The 14928-nt window shown below is 36.2% G+C and overlaps 1 protein-coding gene across 2 annotated transcripts in view; it reads right to left on the reverse strand.

The window, feature by feature from the left end:
* The window catches only part of PDZRN4 (PDZ domain containing ring finger 4), a 386971-nt gene that overhangs the window by 123962 nt on the left and 248081 nt on the right, over positions 1 to 14928 (reverse strand). The window contains exon 1 of one of the 2 annotated variants that reach the window (XM_004052967.4): positions 13493 to 13767. The exons of the other annotated variant lie outside the window; for it this stretch is intronic. Within the exon in view, the coding sequence (XP_004053015.1) occupies positions 13493 to 13561 (69 nt within the window). The 5' untranslated portion in view covers positions 13562 to 13767. Of the gene's footprint in view, positions 1 to 13492; positions 13768 to 14928 lie in introns of those variants that run through there. 2 annotated transcript variants of the gene reach the window in all.

Genomic DNA, 14928 nt, shown 5'->3' on the forward strand with positions numbered 1-14928 from the left:
TGACACTATAAAAGATTTGTAAGGCAACTTCTTTGTAAATTTATATTTAACTTACTTTCACCAACTTTTTGTAATAGTATCCAAATGGAGCCCATAAACCTGAACAAAAATGTGCGGTCACAGACTCTATTTAATACCTGTTAATAGCCAACTATGTATATCCACATCATACAAATAAATTGGTAATATTTATACCTTTGCTGAGGTTACTAGTATTTATTGGTGACATTTTTATTCAGAAGGTAGAAATGAAAAAGATTAAATTAAGCCATTTAGTCTATGCCAATTCAGGAGGAGATATTTTCTAAGTTTTTTTTAAATCTAAATTGCACATCCAAGGAAATAGTATTATATTGAATGGAAGACTGTTACAGTCTGACTTTCTCTCAATTCTGTTAACTGTATTAAAGAGAAAGTTAGACTATAACAGTCTTCCATTCAGTACAATACTATCTCCTTGGATGTGAAATTTTGTCCCCAAAAAACTTAAAAAAATTTTACATTTTATATATATATATATAGTAATATATACACAGATATATATATGTAGTTTGTTTGTTTGTATTGAGACAGGGTCTTGCTCTGTCACACAGGCAGGGGTGCAGTGGCACAATTATAGCTCACTGCAGCCTGGATATCCCAGCCTCAAGCAATCCTCTTGTCTTAGCCTCCCACGTAGCTGAAAGTAAAGGCATGAACCACCAAGCTCGGCTAATTTCTTTTATTTTTTACTTTTAGTAGAGATGGTTTTACTATGTTGGCCAGGCTGGTCTCAAACTTCTGGCCTCAAGTGATCCCCCCGCCTCAGCCTCCCAAAAGTGCTGGGATTACAGGCATGAGCCACGGCACTTGGTCTCAAAGAATTCTTGAAGTTTGAGTAAATTTATCCTCAGGTAGAAACATCACTTTTGCATGTAGTTCTTAAAATGGCCAACATAAGCAAGACAGTAAAGATATCTTTCCTCCCTCCCTCCTTCTTCAGATTCCTTAGTATCTGAATAAGATTCTAGTCTTACATGGGAAATATGGTTAGCATTTTGGTCACAGTCTAAAGTTAAGTTTTGTGGAATGGAAAATTAACCTTGGTTAAAATGAATTTTTAAAAGCAGTAACTTAACTTCCACCCTCTCTGAGTTGTCTATCTGTTATATGTGGGCCACTGAATTAGTTTCCTGAAAAGCTTAACTGATATTGGGCATATGAGGGGAGATTATCTTTACTTTCATATATTTTTCATGGTTCAAACAATATCCTAGATGTAAAAGTAATAACAAATAATACAAGTAAAAGAAATATGGTTTTGAGTTATTCAACAATATATGTTTAGTATATTATTAAATTGGGTTAGGTTTTATTTAAAGCTTAAAGTTTTAAAAATGATTCTCATGGTTTTCTTAGGCTACTCTTTGTTTTATATGACTTTAATTTGGATATTTGCAGTTGAAGAAATTCTCATTTTAGTACTATCATAATTATGAAGCCCAAAGGCATCATCATCAAATAAAATTTAGGCAATTTCCAGTATATTTTATAACTATCATCTTACATCCTTTTTATACTAAAGAGGAGTGTATATAAAATCAATAATTTGACAATTTAGCTATACTTGACTATCTCAATGATGGACAAAAACCACATAAAATAAAAACAAATATATTAAAGTATTTTTACACAAAATAGTGAATTCAATTTTACAGCACAGAAGGCAGCAAAAGGAGACACATCAAATTACTAAGTCAATAATTGATTCATTTAATTTTACACAGATATATCCTATTTTAGATGCCTTATTTTAATTTTTACTTTTAATTTTAATTTTCATCTACGCTACAGACAATTATCATCACTATGACATCTCATGACACTTTGTTTCTCCCTGTCTTTCTCTCACACACAGAACTAATATTGCTCTTTGCATCATAGTTATTTGCGTGCACATCCATTACCCATGTCTGCTGGATAGTAACCCCCTTGAGGGCAGGGATTCCATCTTATTATGCTATTGTGTCACCTTCATCATCTGACTCTGGAGACAGGATTCATTTAGTATTTAGTCATGCACCTTTACTTGAGAAACATCTGTAGAGGTACTGAGGTAGAGGCTGAGGATGCAGAGATTGAAGACAGGGTTTTTGACCTCCAGAGATTCAGAGATCAGTGAAGCTGCAAGTAAACTGAGAAAACAATAGCATTTGGTACATATTATGACAGATATATGAACTGGGTACCTTGGAAAGAGAAAAGAAAGGACTTACTCAAGTCAAAGGACTCTAGGAAGATTTCCTGGAAAAAAACAATGTCTGAACCACACTTTGAGGAGCATTATAACTTATTCAGATGAAGAAAAATGGGAGGATTCTGGAAAGAAAGAACAGCTTAGTGTGTTGGTCGGTTTGACAGTTGAATAATAAAAATTCTGTCATTTTTTGTCATGACTGGAGATCTTAAGATAAGGTCCTAATGTGTTGGGTCTGCATAAAGCGAGGTAATGAAATGCTTGGTCTGGGATAAGAGAGACAGGAAGACAAGCCCAGTTGGGGCAAAGGAAGGGCCAATAAATGTTTTGTTTTTGGAGAAAAGCAATGACAGTTTCCTCAATTCTAAGGGGCAAGTTCTTCCCAATATCTTATTGTTTCTGAAATTGGGATATAGCTTGCAGTCAATATGCATATTAAAATATGTTTGTCAATCCTGCTCCCCCAACTGTTCTTAAATTTGATGATGAACCTCATAATTAACATGTGTCTTAAAATAGGTGGCATCTTCGAAATCAAGAAAACATAGCATATGTAGTTTCTTTAATGATTTTATTTTCAAACAGAACTCGGTGAATACTGGAGACAATAACAAAATGTTTCTTTAGTGAATGCAGTTTTCACTATGTCCCCACTCCTATTCTTTGACTCAATTTGTATTAAATAGCTGCTCTGGGCCATACACTGCATGGGATGGTAGAACTGCATAGGCGCAGCAGAGCTAAATACACACACAGAAGCATCTGACTATACTTTAAGTTGTGAAGCATGATGGAAGAGAATCATTGAGAAGAGTGAACTAACTCTGTCCTGGACTCAGTGAAAACTCCATAAGTGGCAAACTTTGGATTGAGCCATAAGGTATTAAGGCTTTTACCAGAATAGGGGTGAGGAAGGAGAGGTGGGAAAGGCACTGTAGGCATAAGGGACTTTGTGTTGAAAGAAAAAGAGATGGGAAAAATCACATTGTCTTAAGTAGAAAGTTATAGTTTTGTTTGGTTAAAATTTTAGCTGTTAGGAGAGAATGAGGAAACAAAACAGATTGCGAGGAACCTTTCATGGCAGAAATGGATTTATGGAAAAGTGGGGAAAGGCTTTCAAGCCCTCAAAAGTGGGGAGTGACAAGTCACCTTCCCATACTGATCAGCTCTCATAGGTGAGATAATTTCACTGAAGTTACTAAAATGATGGGGAAAGAAGTAGTTGTGAGGATTTCTCTTCCTATGCCAAAAAGAGTATCTTCCACAGACCCTTTCAAGGGAAAACAATTTAAAAAGCGTCTTTTATTGATTCTCTTACTTCTTTCTTCCCTTCCTCTCCTCCATTCCTTCTTCCATATTTTTCTTTATGAGATACTTATTGAGGACCTACTATATGTCAGATATTCAAAATTTATGGGTAAGTTCAGTGGATAAATATGAAATGAGACATTTGGTATTTACAATAAAATGAACATGTACTCTAACATTAGGCAGATCCTGGTTTGAACTCCAGGTGTCCTGCATGCTGACAATATGAATTTGTTACTTGACTACTTTGTGCTTCAGTTTTCTCATCTGTAAAATGGGGACAGTATTACATATCTCACAGGGTCATTGTTAGACTGAAATGATACCGTAACTATAAAAATTACCGTTTATGTCATGCCTGTAATGTGTTATACCGTTTAAATATATTATGTCATTTAATCCTGAAAAAAACACTTACAGGTTGAGACTAATCAATTAAACAGAGGCTCAAGGAAGTTAAGTAACTCACAGTCAGAGAGAAGACTGCTTGATTCAAAAGTCTCTATTCTTTCTTCTATGCACAGTGTTTCTCCCATGCTATTCTTAATATTTAGTATGCAATCACCAAAGACAGTAACACAACCATGTGCCATCTTAGTAAAACACTTTTATTACTTTCCATGTTGTCTTAACACTGAGGCTCACAACTCCATAGGCAAAGTCAACTTCAAACATTATAAACATGACTCAATAAGGAAACAAAGGGCATACTTGGGCAAATGGCAAAATCTACCTATTGTAGGTCAAGTTAGCGTGGCTGAGCTCTTTTAACTAAACTACCAAGCAAACAATATTTATACATATTCTATGATTAAAATTGACTGAAGACTCTATTTGATTGCATCCTCAGGGTGTTTTGTGTCTCATGGGGATGACGGCAGTAAGTCCCTTCACTTTTGTGTGGAGATCAAGATCCTCAATAACTATAGTCGTCCCATATCCTGCTTTAGTCCAGCTGTTCCCATTTCCCCAAAATATGTCCTATAAGTCATCTTTCTGTGATTTGGCTTTTACAGTACATACTGGACATCAAACACATTACCTTTGACTAAACGGTATGCAAGGATTATGCTGAAGCAAAAAAAAAAAAAAAAAAATTGCCCTTGGCTCCTAAACTAGGCCATTGGGAATAATATCCACTGTCTGGCTGTTCCATGAAGTTTCTCAGATGCCCCTTGCTCATAGAGAACTGTCTTTTCTCTGCCATGTCCACTGTACTAAGGTCATAACTTTCCGCATTTTCTTCTAATTCCTTCATGATACACTCCTGGAAGATTGGCTTCTTTTTTTCCTTATGCTTCTTTTGTGTCCTGTGTTACTATCTAGCAGGGTCCTGAGCACAAAGCACATGCAGAATCATTATTTTTGGTATTCAGTGAGAAATGCTCTTTCCCAAACTTTGCTTTACCTAAAAAAAAAACAACTAAATTCTACCATGATTCAATTATAGAAAAACATTAACTGTCACTGATTACAATAGTGGTCTTTCATCTGCAGATTTATTATTTTTTAAACCATACTAAGTAATTTGGAAATTCTCTTTGCTCCTATACTCTTGGGAGAGTCTTTTTCGTTGTTAATAAAGATATCTGAAACAGACCCCTAACAAGAGGCCTAGGAGTGAGAGGTTAGTTCAGAAAAAAAAAAATCTAATTTCCACTGAGATGAGAGCAAGTTTCCAAAATAAATAAATAAATAACTAAATAAATAAATAAATAAAGCCCTACAATGTTTCTATAAAGCTACATAAAACAGAAGGGAGGGGAAAAAGCAAAGCTTCAGAGGACCTAAACAACCATAAAGCAAGATTTACAGCTTGCTACAGAATGGCACAAATTAGCAATTAGATGTTACATGTCGAAATACAGGAGAATATGGGGCTGCTACCTTTTAAGCTTTTTGTTGAGGGAAGCAATAAAGTATTCATAATAACCCTTTTAAGGCTAGTATTCCACATTGAAAGTGATAGAATTAAGAAAGAAGAAATGAATACAGCTGGAAGGGAGATGGAGATGGGACAGGTTATATTGATGACTTTGGAAACGTTGCATTTAGATATGGAAAACACAGCTGCATTTGAATTATCTATAATTCTAAATCTGAAGACATGATTGCTACCCAGTGCTACTCTAAATTCACATGAGTCACAAGAAGAAGAAGTTTTTTAAGAATAATACCTAAAATTCTCAAGGTGCATGCCCTAGGATGGAAAATGAGAGAAAACAGTGCCTGGAAAAGATTGAATGATTGAGGCAGATCCTGTTTTGGGCAATGTGCTCACTTTTTCCCCATGAATTATAAACATGTCAAGAGTATAGAATCTTCATAAAACCACAAGCTGGGGACCTCTTTTGAGTGACTACCTAGTGATTTAATTCTTGTGTCTTTCTTAATCATTTAATCAGATTGATTGCATACCTATTAAATGACTTGTGAAAATTCAATATATGAAAATCTACTTATATAAAGTGAATGTACTGGACAGTGATTGACTGTTGTGGGAGGATTTTTGCACTATCAATTAATCTTTATTCTTAATTACTTAACACTTATAAAGAAATCACTGTTTGCCAAAGATATGCAGTTCATTTGTTACTAACATGATTGGAAATGAATAACAAATGTGCAGGTTAAATAATTATGTAAATAAGATCATGTGTTTTGGAAATATTTGTAACCAAAATTGAAATTAAATAATTTTCTAATGAGATTATCTTACTTCACCAACAAATTCAGGTGAGTCGAAGAGTCAAATATCTAAGCATATTTTCTAGCTAAGATTTTAGTAACGTGCCTCCTTTGTGTATAACTTGGAAACAATGAAAATGTTTTCCTACAGTATTCCATCTAAATAGATATGCAATTAGAAATGGCTGCCTTTCTCTTAGGTCTGTGTCAATTAAACAGTGAAAATATAAAGAAGTTATATATTTTTAATAAAATATATGATATTTTGATCTTCCTATGATGGAAGGGCACTTCACTTATTAAACCTACCTAAATTAATTATAATCATTAAAATATTTATTTTTATAAAAGGTCTTTTGCATATCAAAACCACTCTGACATTTAAGATTTTCTTCAAAGGTCTTGAATAAGGAACATTCTAGCTAAATGTACCTGATTTATTTTTTAATCACTATATTATCATCACTCTCTGAACATCATAGCTCAAGATGTAAAATCAACTTATCTTACTTTTTAAAGGAAAGGTAGTGATAACTTTCATTTTTCATTTCACAATTTTAAGTAATTTTGCATTTAACAAAAAGGGACAAGAAAGCTTTACTCCAGTGATAGCAGTAACTTCATTTTTGACAATCTGTCATATCTAAAGTTTTTGAAAGTTCAGTCTCTTCTTTCAATCCAACACTTTTTGGATTATTTTTCCACATTTCTGCACTGAAATGCTCTGTGATCATCACCAGGTTAGGCTCTCCAGTAAGCCAATGCTGAGAATATAGTGATTATAATGTACTGTGCAAGATGTTTACTAAGGAGTGTTCCCTTTGTGGAAGGGACAGGAAGGAACCAGGATTGGGCAGAAGGAGTGAACTGTGAGGCCCAATACCAGCTACAGGGAGCTCTTAAGCTCAAATTGCCTTTCAGAGTGTCCCAAGTCAGGCTTGGGGCAGAAGATGGCCAGACCTGTATATACTTGGATATTCACCTTCCAGGAAGGGGAATGACGTTGGGTGAAGGATTTTCTGCAGCTAAGACAGTTAAAGTGGAGCCGAAAATTAAAGGGCTTTGCTGACAGCATGCCCAGCAGCTGGAACAAGTCTGTTCTAAAGAGGCATCTGAGTAGCACATAGCATATTTTCAAATCCAAAGACACTCGGTTCTTATTACACACTCGAATGCAATTGACCACACTGGCCACTCTGATTTTAAGTCTCTCTCCTCTTGACTTCCATAACTTTCTGCTTATTTTCCTTCCTACTCTGTAACAATATCAGTCTTTTCCTTTTCTTTCTTCTTATTGGCCTGTTTCTCAGTGCTTATACCTCTCCTCACTTTTTGGTTCTCCTTACTTATCACATCTGCCTGGGTGATCTCATCCAACAGACACATATATGCCAAGTTTTAGTTTTGAATATTCACTATTCCACCGTCCCTGGACATTGCTTAGATATCCTGCAAATGAAATCAACAATCTCCTCTTCCTTTTCAGAACACTCTTCCCTTCTTTTATTTCTTCTCTCTGTAAACTTCATGACATCAACCCAGTCTCAAGAGCCACATACCTATTGAAATTACCTCCTAGTAGGCCTCACTTTTGTTCTCCTTTTACATTCTTTTGACCACTAACTTAGGCTTTTCAGCAGCCTCCTGGTTGGTTTCACTTGTTGTAGTCTTGCTGTAGTGCACCATCCCCAAATCAAGCCCAATTGGCCCCAAACACACACCATAACCAAATCTACAATTGAACTCTTATCACAGTTCTCTTTCTCTTAAAAAAATGAACAGAAAATTGGAAGATGGGAAATTCTTTAGGGTCTGTCTTGAGCACTGTCAGGCCATACCCAGGGAGTCTTCCTCTTACTTTAGCATTTAGCGATACCTATTGCTTATAGTTTCCAACTCCCAATCCACTGACATCTACTGCCTGTTTACCACCTCCACTGGCTTTTTAAAAACCCTTTCATCATTTTAGTTTCTCCTCCCTTCTCCCCCACTCCCCAAGCTCCCATCATGCTGAGCAGCACCTTTGCATTTCCATAGCTGTCTGGCAATATCTCTGTTGATTCAATATTTACCAGGTTAAATTGAACATTCTCTGCTTATGCCTCTCTTATGCTACCAGACTGTGCATTTCTCAAAAGCAAGGACTATCACACGGCAAAGTCCAGGGCTTGGCGCATATTAAGCAATCAGAGCTTACCCAAAGTTTTTTAACTGAACCACATGTCTAGAGTTTAAGACATCTGCTGAGTAGTTGATAAAAGCAAGCCATTACTATAGTGCATCCTCACTTGTTATTCTGATTTTAAGGAACGGACACCTCATTCTAGCAAATAAAATGGAGGTTTATCATAGGAAGGTATTGGAACTGGGGAAATAAAGCCATTCTGAGGACTTGCTATTTATTTCTTAGCCTTTCTCATGACCCATCTGTTTCATTTCTTAGATGTCTCTGATTCTCTTGGTAGGTCAGATCCTCATAGATATGGTGGAACACAAACCCCCAAGCTTCCCCACCAACATTCCTTTGTACCCTTGCCCCATTACTAGTGTCCTACTTCCCAATATAAATTTCTGAGACTGAAAAAACCTAACTGAACCCTCAACTTTATGCACAAGGTGCTTGTCCCTGGTTTAATCAGCTGTTAGATATAAAGTAGAGAGGAAGACAGAGTGATATGGGCCTTCGCCAGCAGGTGTGGATGGGGTAGTTTAATTCTAAAGAGGCTGCAGATGAGCAGGGCATCCTGGTGAGTCCTAATGAGGATCTGCTGTGAGAGTGAAGGTGAAAGGACAAACAAGCACCTGGCCTGCCCTCCAGATGCTTATAATTCACTCATACAGAATTGACTATAATACCAGGCAGGCAAACATGAAAAGGAGTCCGAAGGTGGGAGAGATTAATTTTTTTCAAAAAAAGAACAATAATTGCAGAAATTTCTCTGCACAAGGAGACATTTGAATAACTAGTGATAGAAGAAAATAGTGGCAGAGATGATTACAAGGTGTATTCCACAGAGGCTGAAGAAAAGTGGAAGTAAGTTACAAGGGTCCAAATTGGGAGGCCTACCTTAAGAGAAGCAAAAAGTAGAGTCTGGAGCAATTACAAATTGCATTAGAGGAAGAATAGGAAGAGAGACAATTGGAAAGAAACCTAGAAGCAGCTCAAGAGGGCCTTATACCGGAATAAGAAATGTTTACTTCATTTTATAGTAATTGGGAGCCATTAAACATTTTCTAGAAAATTATTCCAGCAGCAGCCATCAGGGTGGAGTGACACAATGACAAATTCTAAGAAGGAAAATTCTTACGGTATCAGAGAGAGTTAATCAAAGGAGTTGTGATTGTGGGAAGGCAGGAATTGATGCTGGGAATGTGCACAAATAAGAGAGCCAGGGGAGCCACTGTGTGAGTGGAGAAGGCAGAAGTGGCCCTTTTCATTCAGTGGTTTTGAGTTTTGTTGAAAGCAAAAGGGAGGGTGAGACCTTCACTGGCGCTAAGGAACATGGGAAAGGGATAAAGTCTGGGGGAAAATGTGAAGAGACTATGAGTAGGGGTTACATAGTATGAGACAAAATAAATTTCTGAAAGATCTAGGACAGCACCCAAAGAAGGGAGATTATATGAGATCCAAGAAACATTCTAGAATAGAGGAGACTTTAGCATATTTAAAAACTATGGGAAGGGATCCTGTAACTATTTCATGGTATATTGTGATGATTAAATAAGATGATGCTTAGGGAAAAGTGCTTAGCACAGTGTCTGAATATTCTAAGTTCTCATTGTCGGCTGCTGCCAATATTGTTACTTTCAATGCAGGTTCTGTTTCAGTTTATGTTACTAATTCACAGATGCAGGTGGTGGGGAGACCTCTTAGCTGTGCCAAACCATTCAAATTAATAAATGTACTCTCTGTTGTGCTACAGTATCCACTTAGAAGAGAACAGCAGTCACAGCAGTGACATTGCCTGAGAACTAGTGTTAGTCTACTTCTGGTTTTCCTGAGATTGAAGGCAAATTAATTTCTTTACCCTGATGTGGGAAGTGAATAAGAACAGAATCTTGCATATCACAATATGAGACTTAAATGAAATCCTATAAACAGCTTCTTGTTAACAGTATGGTCTTCTAAATATTTGCTCCCAATTTTAACACATTATTGGACACCAATGAATATCCCATCAATAATCACCATCACGTAATCAATCAAAAAGTTACACTGGATTCATATGTGAAAAAATCAAGCTTAAATGTCATTAGATTTAAGTATTATTATATAATCTTACTCAGAAATAAATCTGTTATTAGGTCAGAAATACCTAACAAGCTATTGTAGCTCTCTTGGTCCAGATGGGTATTTAATCAAATTAATAAGAAACAGGCAGTTCAGTTTGTGTCAATAGAAGGACATTGATCCTATTACTCCTTTATTAATTCATAAGAGGTTAATAAATAACTTACTTTGAATAAAATAAATCACTGCAGATAAAAACTGTGTCCCTGGCACATATAAAAGTTAATAGGTGCATAAAGATGCATGGAAACCGCATGGTGTGAAGGTTACTGGGTCCACCCAAACCCTAGATTCTTGTATCTGTGTGCATACTGGAGCCTGATTGGCCCAACTCCAGTTGAAAATAATTTTCTTGAGGTGACATTCCATCTCTTGTGCCAATTGAAAGTCTTAGCTCCTCCAGAGGAGCAAAAAATATCAACAAAATATAAACTTGACCTCATTTCACACCTAAGCGCACCATTCTGATTGTTTTACTGGACTCCTCAGCGAGCACATTTGGTTTGTTTACTGCAGTTATAAACTAGAAACTGCATTCTATGTGTCCTGTATTATCAGGTCACTAAATCTAGAAAGAAAACGTGGAAAAGTTCAATATCATAATGATTCTATTATAAAGAATTAAACATTTTTCCTGTTGATCATATGTTTCGTGATTGCTGCTAATCTTAAATTTTCACATCTCCTGGTAAACTTTATTTTGCCTTAGCTCATAAGGAATAGTAACAAAAGAAGCAAAAAGGCAAATGATCTGAGAATTACAATTCTTTAAATAAATATGATTTGGGCAATCAGGTGTTAGTGTATGTGCCAGAAAGTTTATTTTAATATACAGCTAGAAATAGGCTTCCAATCACAAGTCACTTTTGTAAATAGTATCCTCTCTTATGGGGGAAGCTATGTGCCCTCCTGAACACCTGGTTAAGAACATGTTCACTTTCATGTGTGCTCTGAGCTGCCTTTCCTCCAAATAAAAATAGAAACTAGTTTGCAGCACCACACGGGGCTCCAGCGTATTATATGAGCCTATCACTGGTTTCCTTTGATATCTTATCTATTCCATTAACTCAATAAAATAGAAGGCAAAGCTGGGGACAAACTGTAGGAGGGCTCCCCTTGGAAAACACATGCAAGACCTTTAAGCTGGGGCTTTAGCTTATCTAATAAAAGCAGTTAAATGGAAGCTAATACTTCATTTTTCACACGCTTTATTAAAGATCATAAGTACTGCAACTCAGGAGTAGAGAAAATAAAATAAATATATGGAGGAGTACAGGTAGAGGCAATAAAGAGCAAGGCTTATCTATTTTCTCAAGATTTAGGAAGCACTTGAAGGCAAAACTCACAGACAAGCATTTTAAAAATCCATAACAAAGGCTCCTGCTTCTTAGCAAATACAGTGGTCCTTTCTGGCTGCAGTAATCCTGCTGGATTTCTTAGTAGAATATAAACAGCTTAACCTAGGCATGATCAGGGAGGATGCCACCTACCACGCTCTCCATATTATACTTTTATATAAATTTAGTAATTCAGATTAAATAAAAAGATTGATGAATCCACTCCTCTGCTCCTCCACCACCCAAAGAGAAACAATACTAGAACTCAAACTCTAACAACCAAACTAAGGAAAGTGTTCCACCTAGAGACTGTTTTCATGAGTCAAAGTGGATGAGAGCTCATCTAGGAAAAGAATATTATTTTAGCCTATCCTTGCAAGTTTGTATTAAAAAATGAAGCAAAAGGTATTGCCTCTGGTGTAATTAACAATGTTAATCTTCTTTTTCCTCTCTATGGTGATAAAGCAGTCATTTTTATATTTAATTAATGCAGAAGATCATTTTGGAAACTGGCTAATGAGCCTCTGATCACATTACCATGAAAATGTGCATTAACATTGCAACTGAGGAGGCTGTTTCATGTGTAGCAAATCCACTTTGTAATTAGCCCACTGTGAAATGAATCACGTCAGGGGGAAATCTGAGGGAGCCAGCAGTCAGTGGGCACTTGGCTACTGCTGTGCCATGGGCCACCAACATCCCAAGCATCGTCTTTCATCAGCAATCTTGTCTAAGAACAAATGTAGCACTGTGTCACCTTTGGGACAAACTGGAAGAAGGGAGAAATAAACTTTATTTTGCTAGATAAGAAATTCGAACTTGAGCATACACTCCCAGGGGAACCTCCCCCAATAAAACAGTAAGTTAAGAAAATTCTGTTAAAACTATAAAGGCTCAGGATCTAGTTTTCTTATTTGTATTCCTAAAAGCCCTCAGATACACATAAAAGAGACATCTAAATTTATACACTTTTTTCTAGGTCACCTACAGTTGTTGTAATAAGCTCTCAAAATTAATTTCTAGTGCTAAACAAACAAAAACCTTATAAAAAGGATCCAAGAACAAGTAGTAAGAGAATTTCTTTATCTCCTGTTTCAGCCAGGACATAGCACATATTTTTTCCTCATGTAATACAAAATTACTAGGTCTTCCTCTTAAACCAAAGCACAAATTCTCAATTCATCCAATAATTTCCTATGGCTAACAAGATTTGGCAGGAAACTTCTCCTGTCTATTGAAAATAACTGAGATCATAGACCCATTAAACCCCAATATTTATGCAGACAATGATACAATTGATTTTCAAATGTCAACAGTATTCCAAAATGAAAGAGATATCTCAAAATATTACAGACATGGATCTCAGTGCTACTCCTGTTATGTGACTGACATCTTGGCAGTAGATACACAAAATGTTAAAAAGAATCCCACAGGAAGTCATCTGAAGGGGGAGTGGCAAGGAAGCTGAAAACTGCCACCCAAAACCAAAATTAAAAGCCCCAAACCAGCAAGTCTGCCCTCAATTCTGAAATGTACTGAAAGAAAAAATAAAGCTAGCCAGAATTCATTTACCGTCTTTCAGACAAACACAAAGCCTGGCTCTTAGTTGCTGGTATCAGACCCTGCACTCACCTGGGAAACTTCATACAGCAGTTTGTAGTGTTCCTCTCTTTTCTGAAAAGTGCACAAATTGCAGCCCATTCTAAGAAGCAGAGAGAGAGAGCAAATCTTCTAATTTCCCCAGAACTGAAAGGCAAGTGAACTGAAAGGGAATCACCCTCCAGACTTGACTACTGTTTTTCATCAGTCACTTCAGTCCAGAAACACAGACAAACCGCTGTTAGCTGGAAGCGTAAGCCAGAGTGGTGTGTAGCAGCATGCTCTTCTTCGCTTTCCCTAAGTATCTTGCACTCACGGATACACACACAGAGTTTCCAGTCAGTTCATGGCAACACTCCCCGGTCTCTGCATCAGTGCACATGACTACACAGATTCCAGCTCATGAATATTAATAGTGCCTCATTGATTATTTATGACAGAACATGTTAGCAGGGAGGGGTGTCATAGCTGCTGCTGATGACAGATGAATATTCACTAATTAAGAAGCAAATGTAGTGTGGTTAAACAAAATTCACTTATGTCAATACCATCTCTGTTTATTAAGGATAGAGGGGTTGCATATAGGGCATTTAAAAAAAAACATACACTTAATTTCTCCATTGATATAAGCTTTTAATATGGGAATAAGAAATTCAGAAACAGAAATATACTTAGTTTACATATCCATGCTCTGCAACAAGAAGGAGAAATATTTTTAGCATTATTAAACCTAGGGGAAAATGAGTAGGGATAATTATTTACATTTATAAAATAAACACAGAAGCAAAGGAAATTTGGGGGGGTGACATGGAAAAGGAAGAGAAGGCAGGGGCATCATTCAGTTTTAATTCTGATACTACAAAAATAACTGAATAGTTCATATGTAAAGACCATTACTTACTAAGGAGGAAATAAGGGATATTCTCTTAATTCTAAAGAATATTTAGCAAGTATTAGCAGATGATACTTGTACAGATAATTAATATTTTAATTAGATAATGAAGGCCCATCTATTGAGTATATATTTGTAGCATATAACGCATGTAGATTTGTATTCAAAAAGTAGATCAATACAATGCCTTTTCTAAGAAAAATTTCAAATGCTTATAGTATTTATGCTAATTTTATTAAAGTCATATATAATATTTTACAAAGCTCATATTGGCAATAGTTAAACTTGAATGTAATGCACAATGACTCCATTTATGATTCTATATTTAGAGTTCATAATGATCAAAGGTGAACAGAGACTTAAAAACTAAGCTTAGATGTTTAGATAACAGAAGTAACGCATTTCATTTCACACTCTTGCAAATACATGTGTTGTATTGCAAGCTGGCAGTTTTTGTCCCTTAAAGATATACTACAAACAGCTAAAGCAGATAATAAAAGAAAATTCCTTTTGTTCCCACACTGACTTATCCACACCCTCTGCTAATTAAGAAGTATGTCCTTGTTCCAGCACATCT

This window comes from Gorilla gorilla, chromosome 10 (genome assembly GCF_029281585.2).
Source record: "Gorilla gorilla gorilla isolate KB3781 chromosome 10, NHGRI_mGorGor1-v2.1_pri, whole genome shotgun sequence".
Taxonomy (NCBI): domain Eukaryota; kingdom Metazoa; phylum Chordata; class Mammalia; order Primates; family Hominidae; genus Gorilla; species Gorilla gorilla.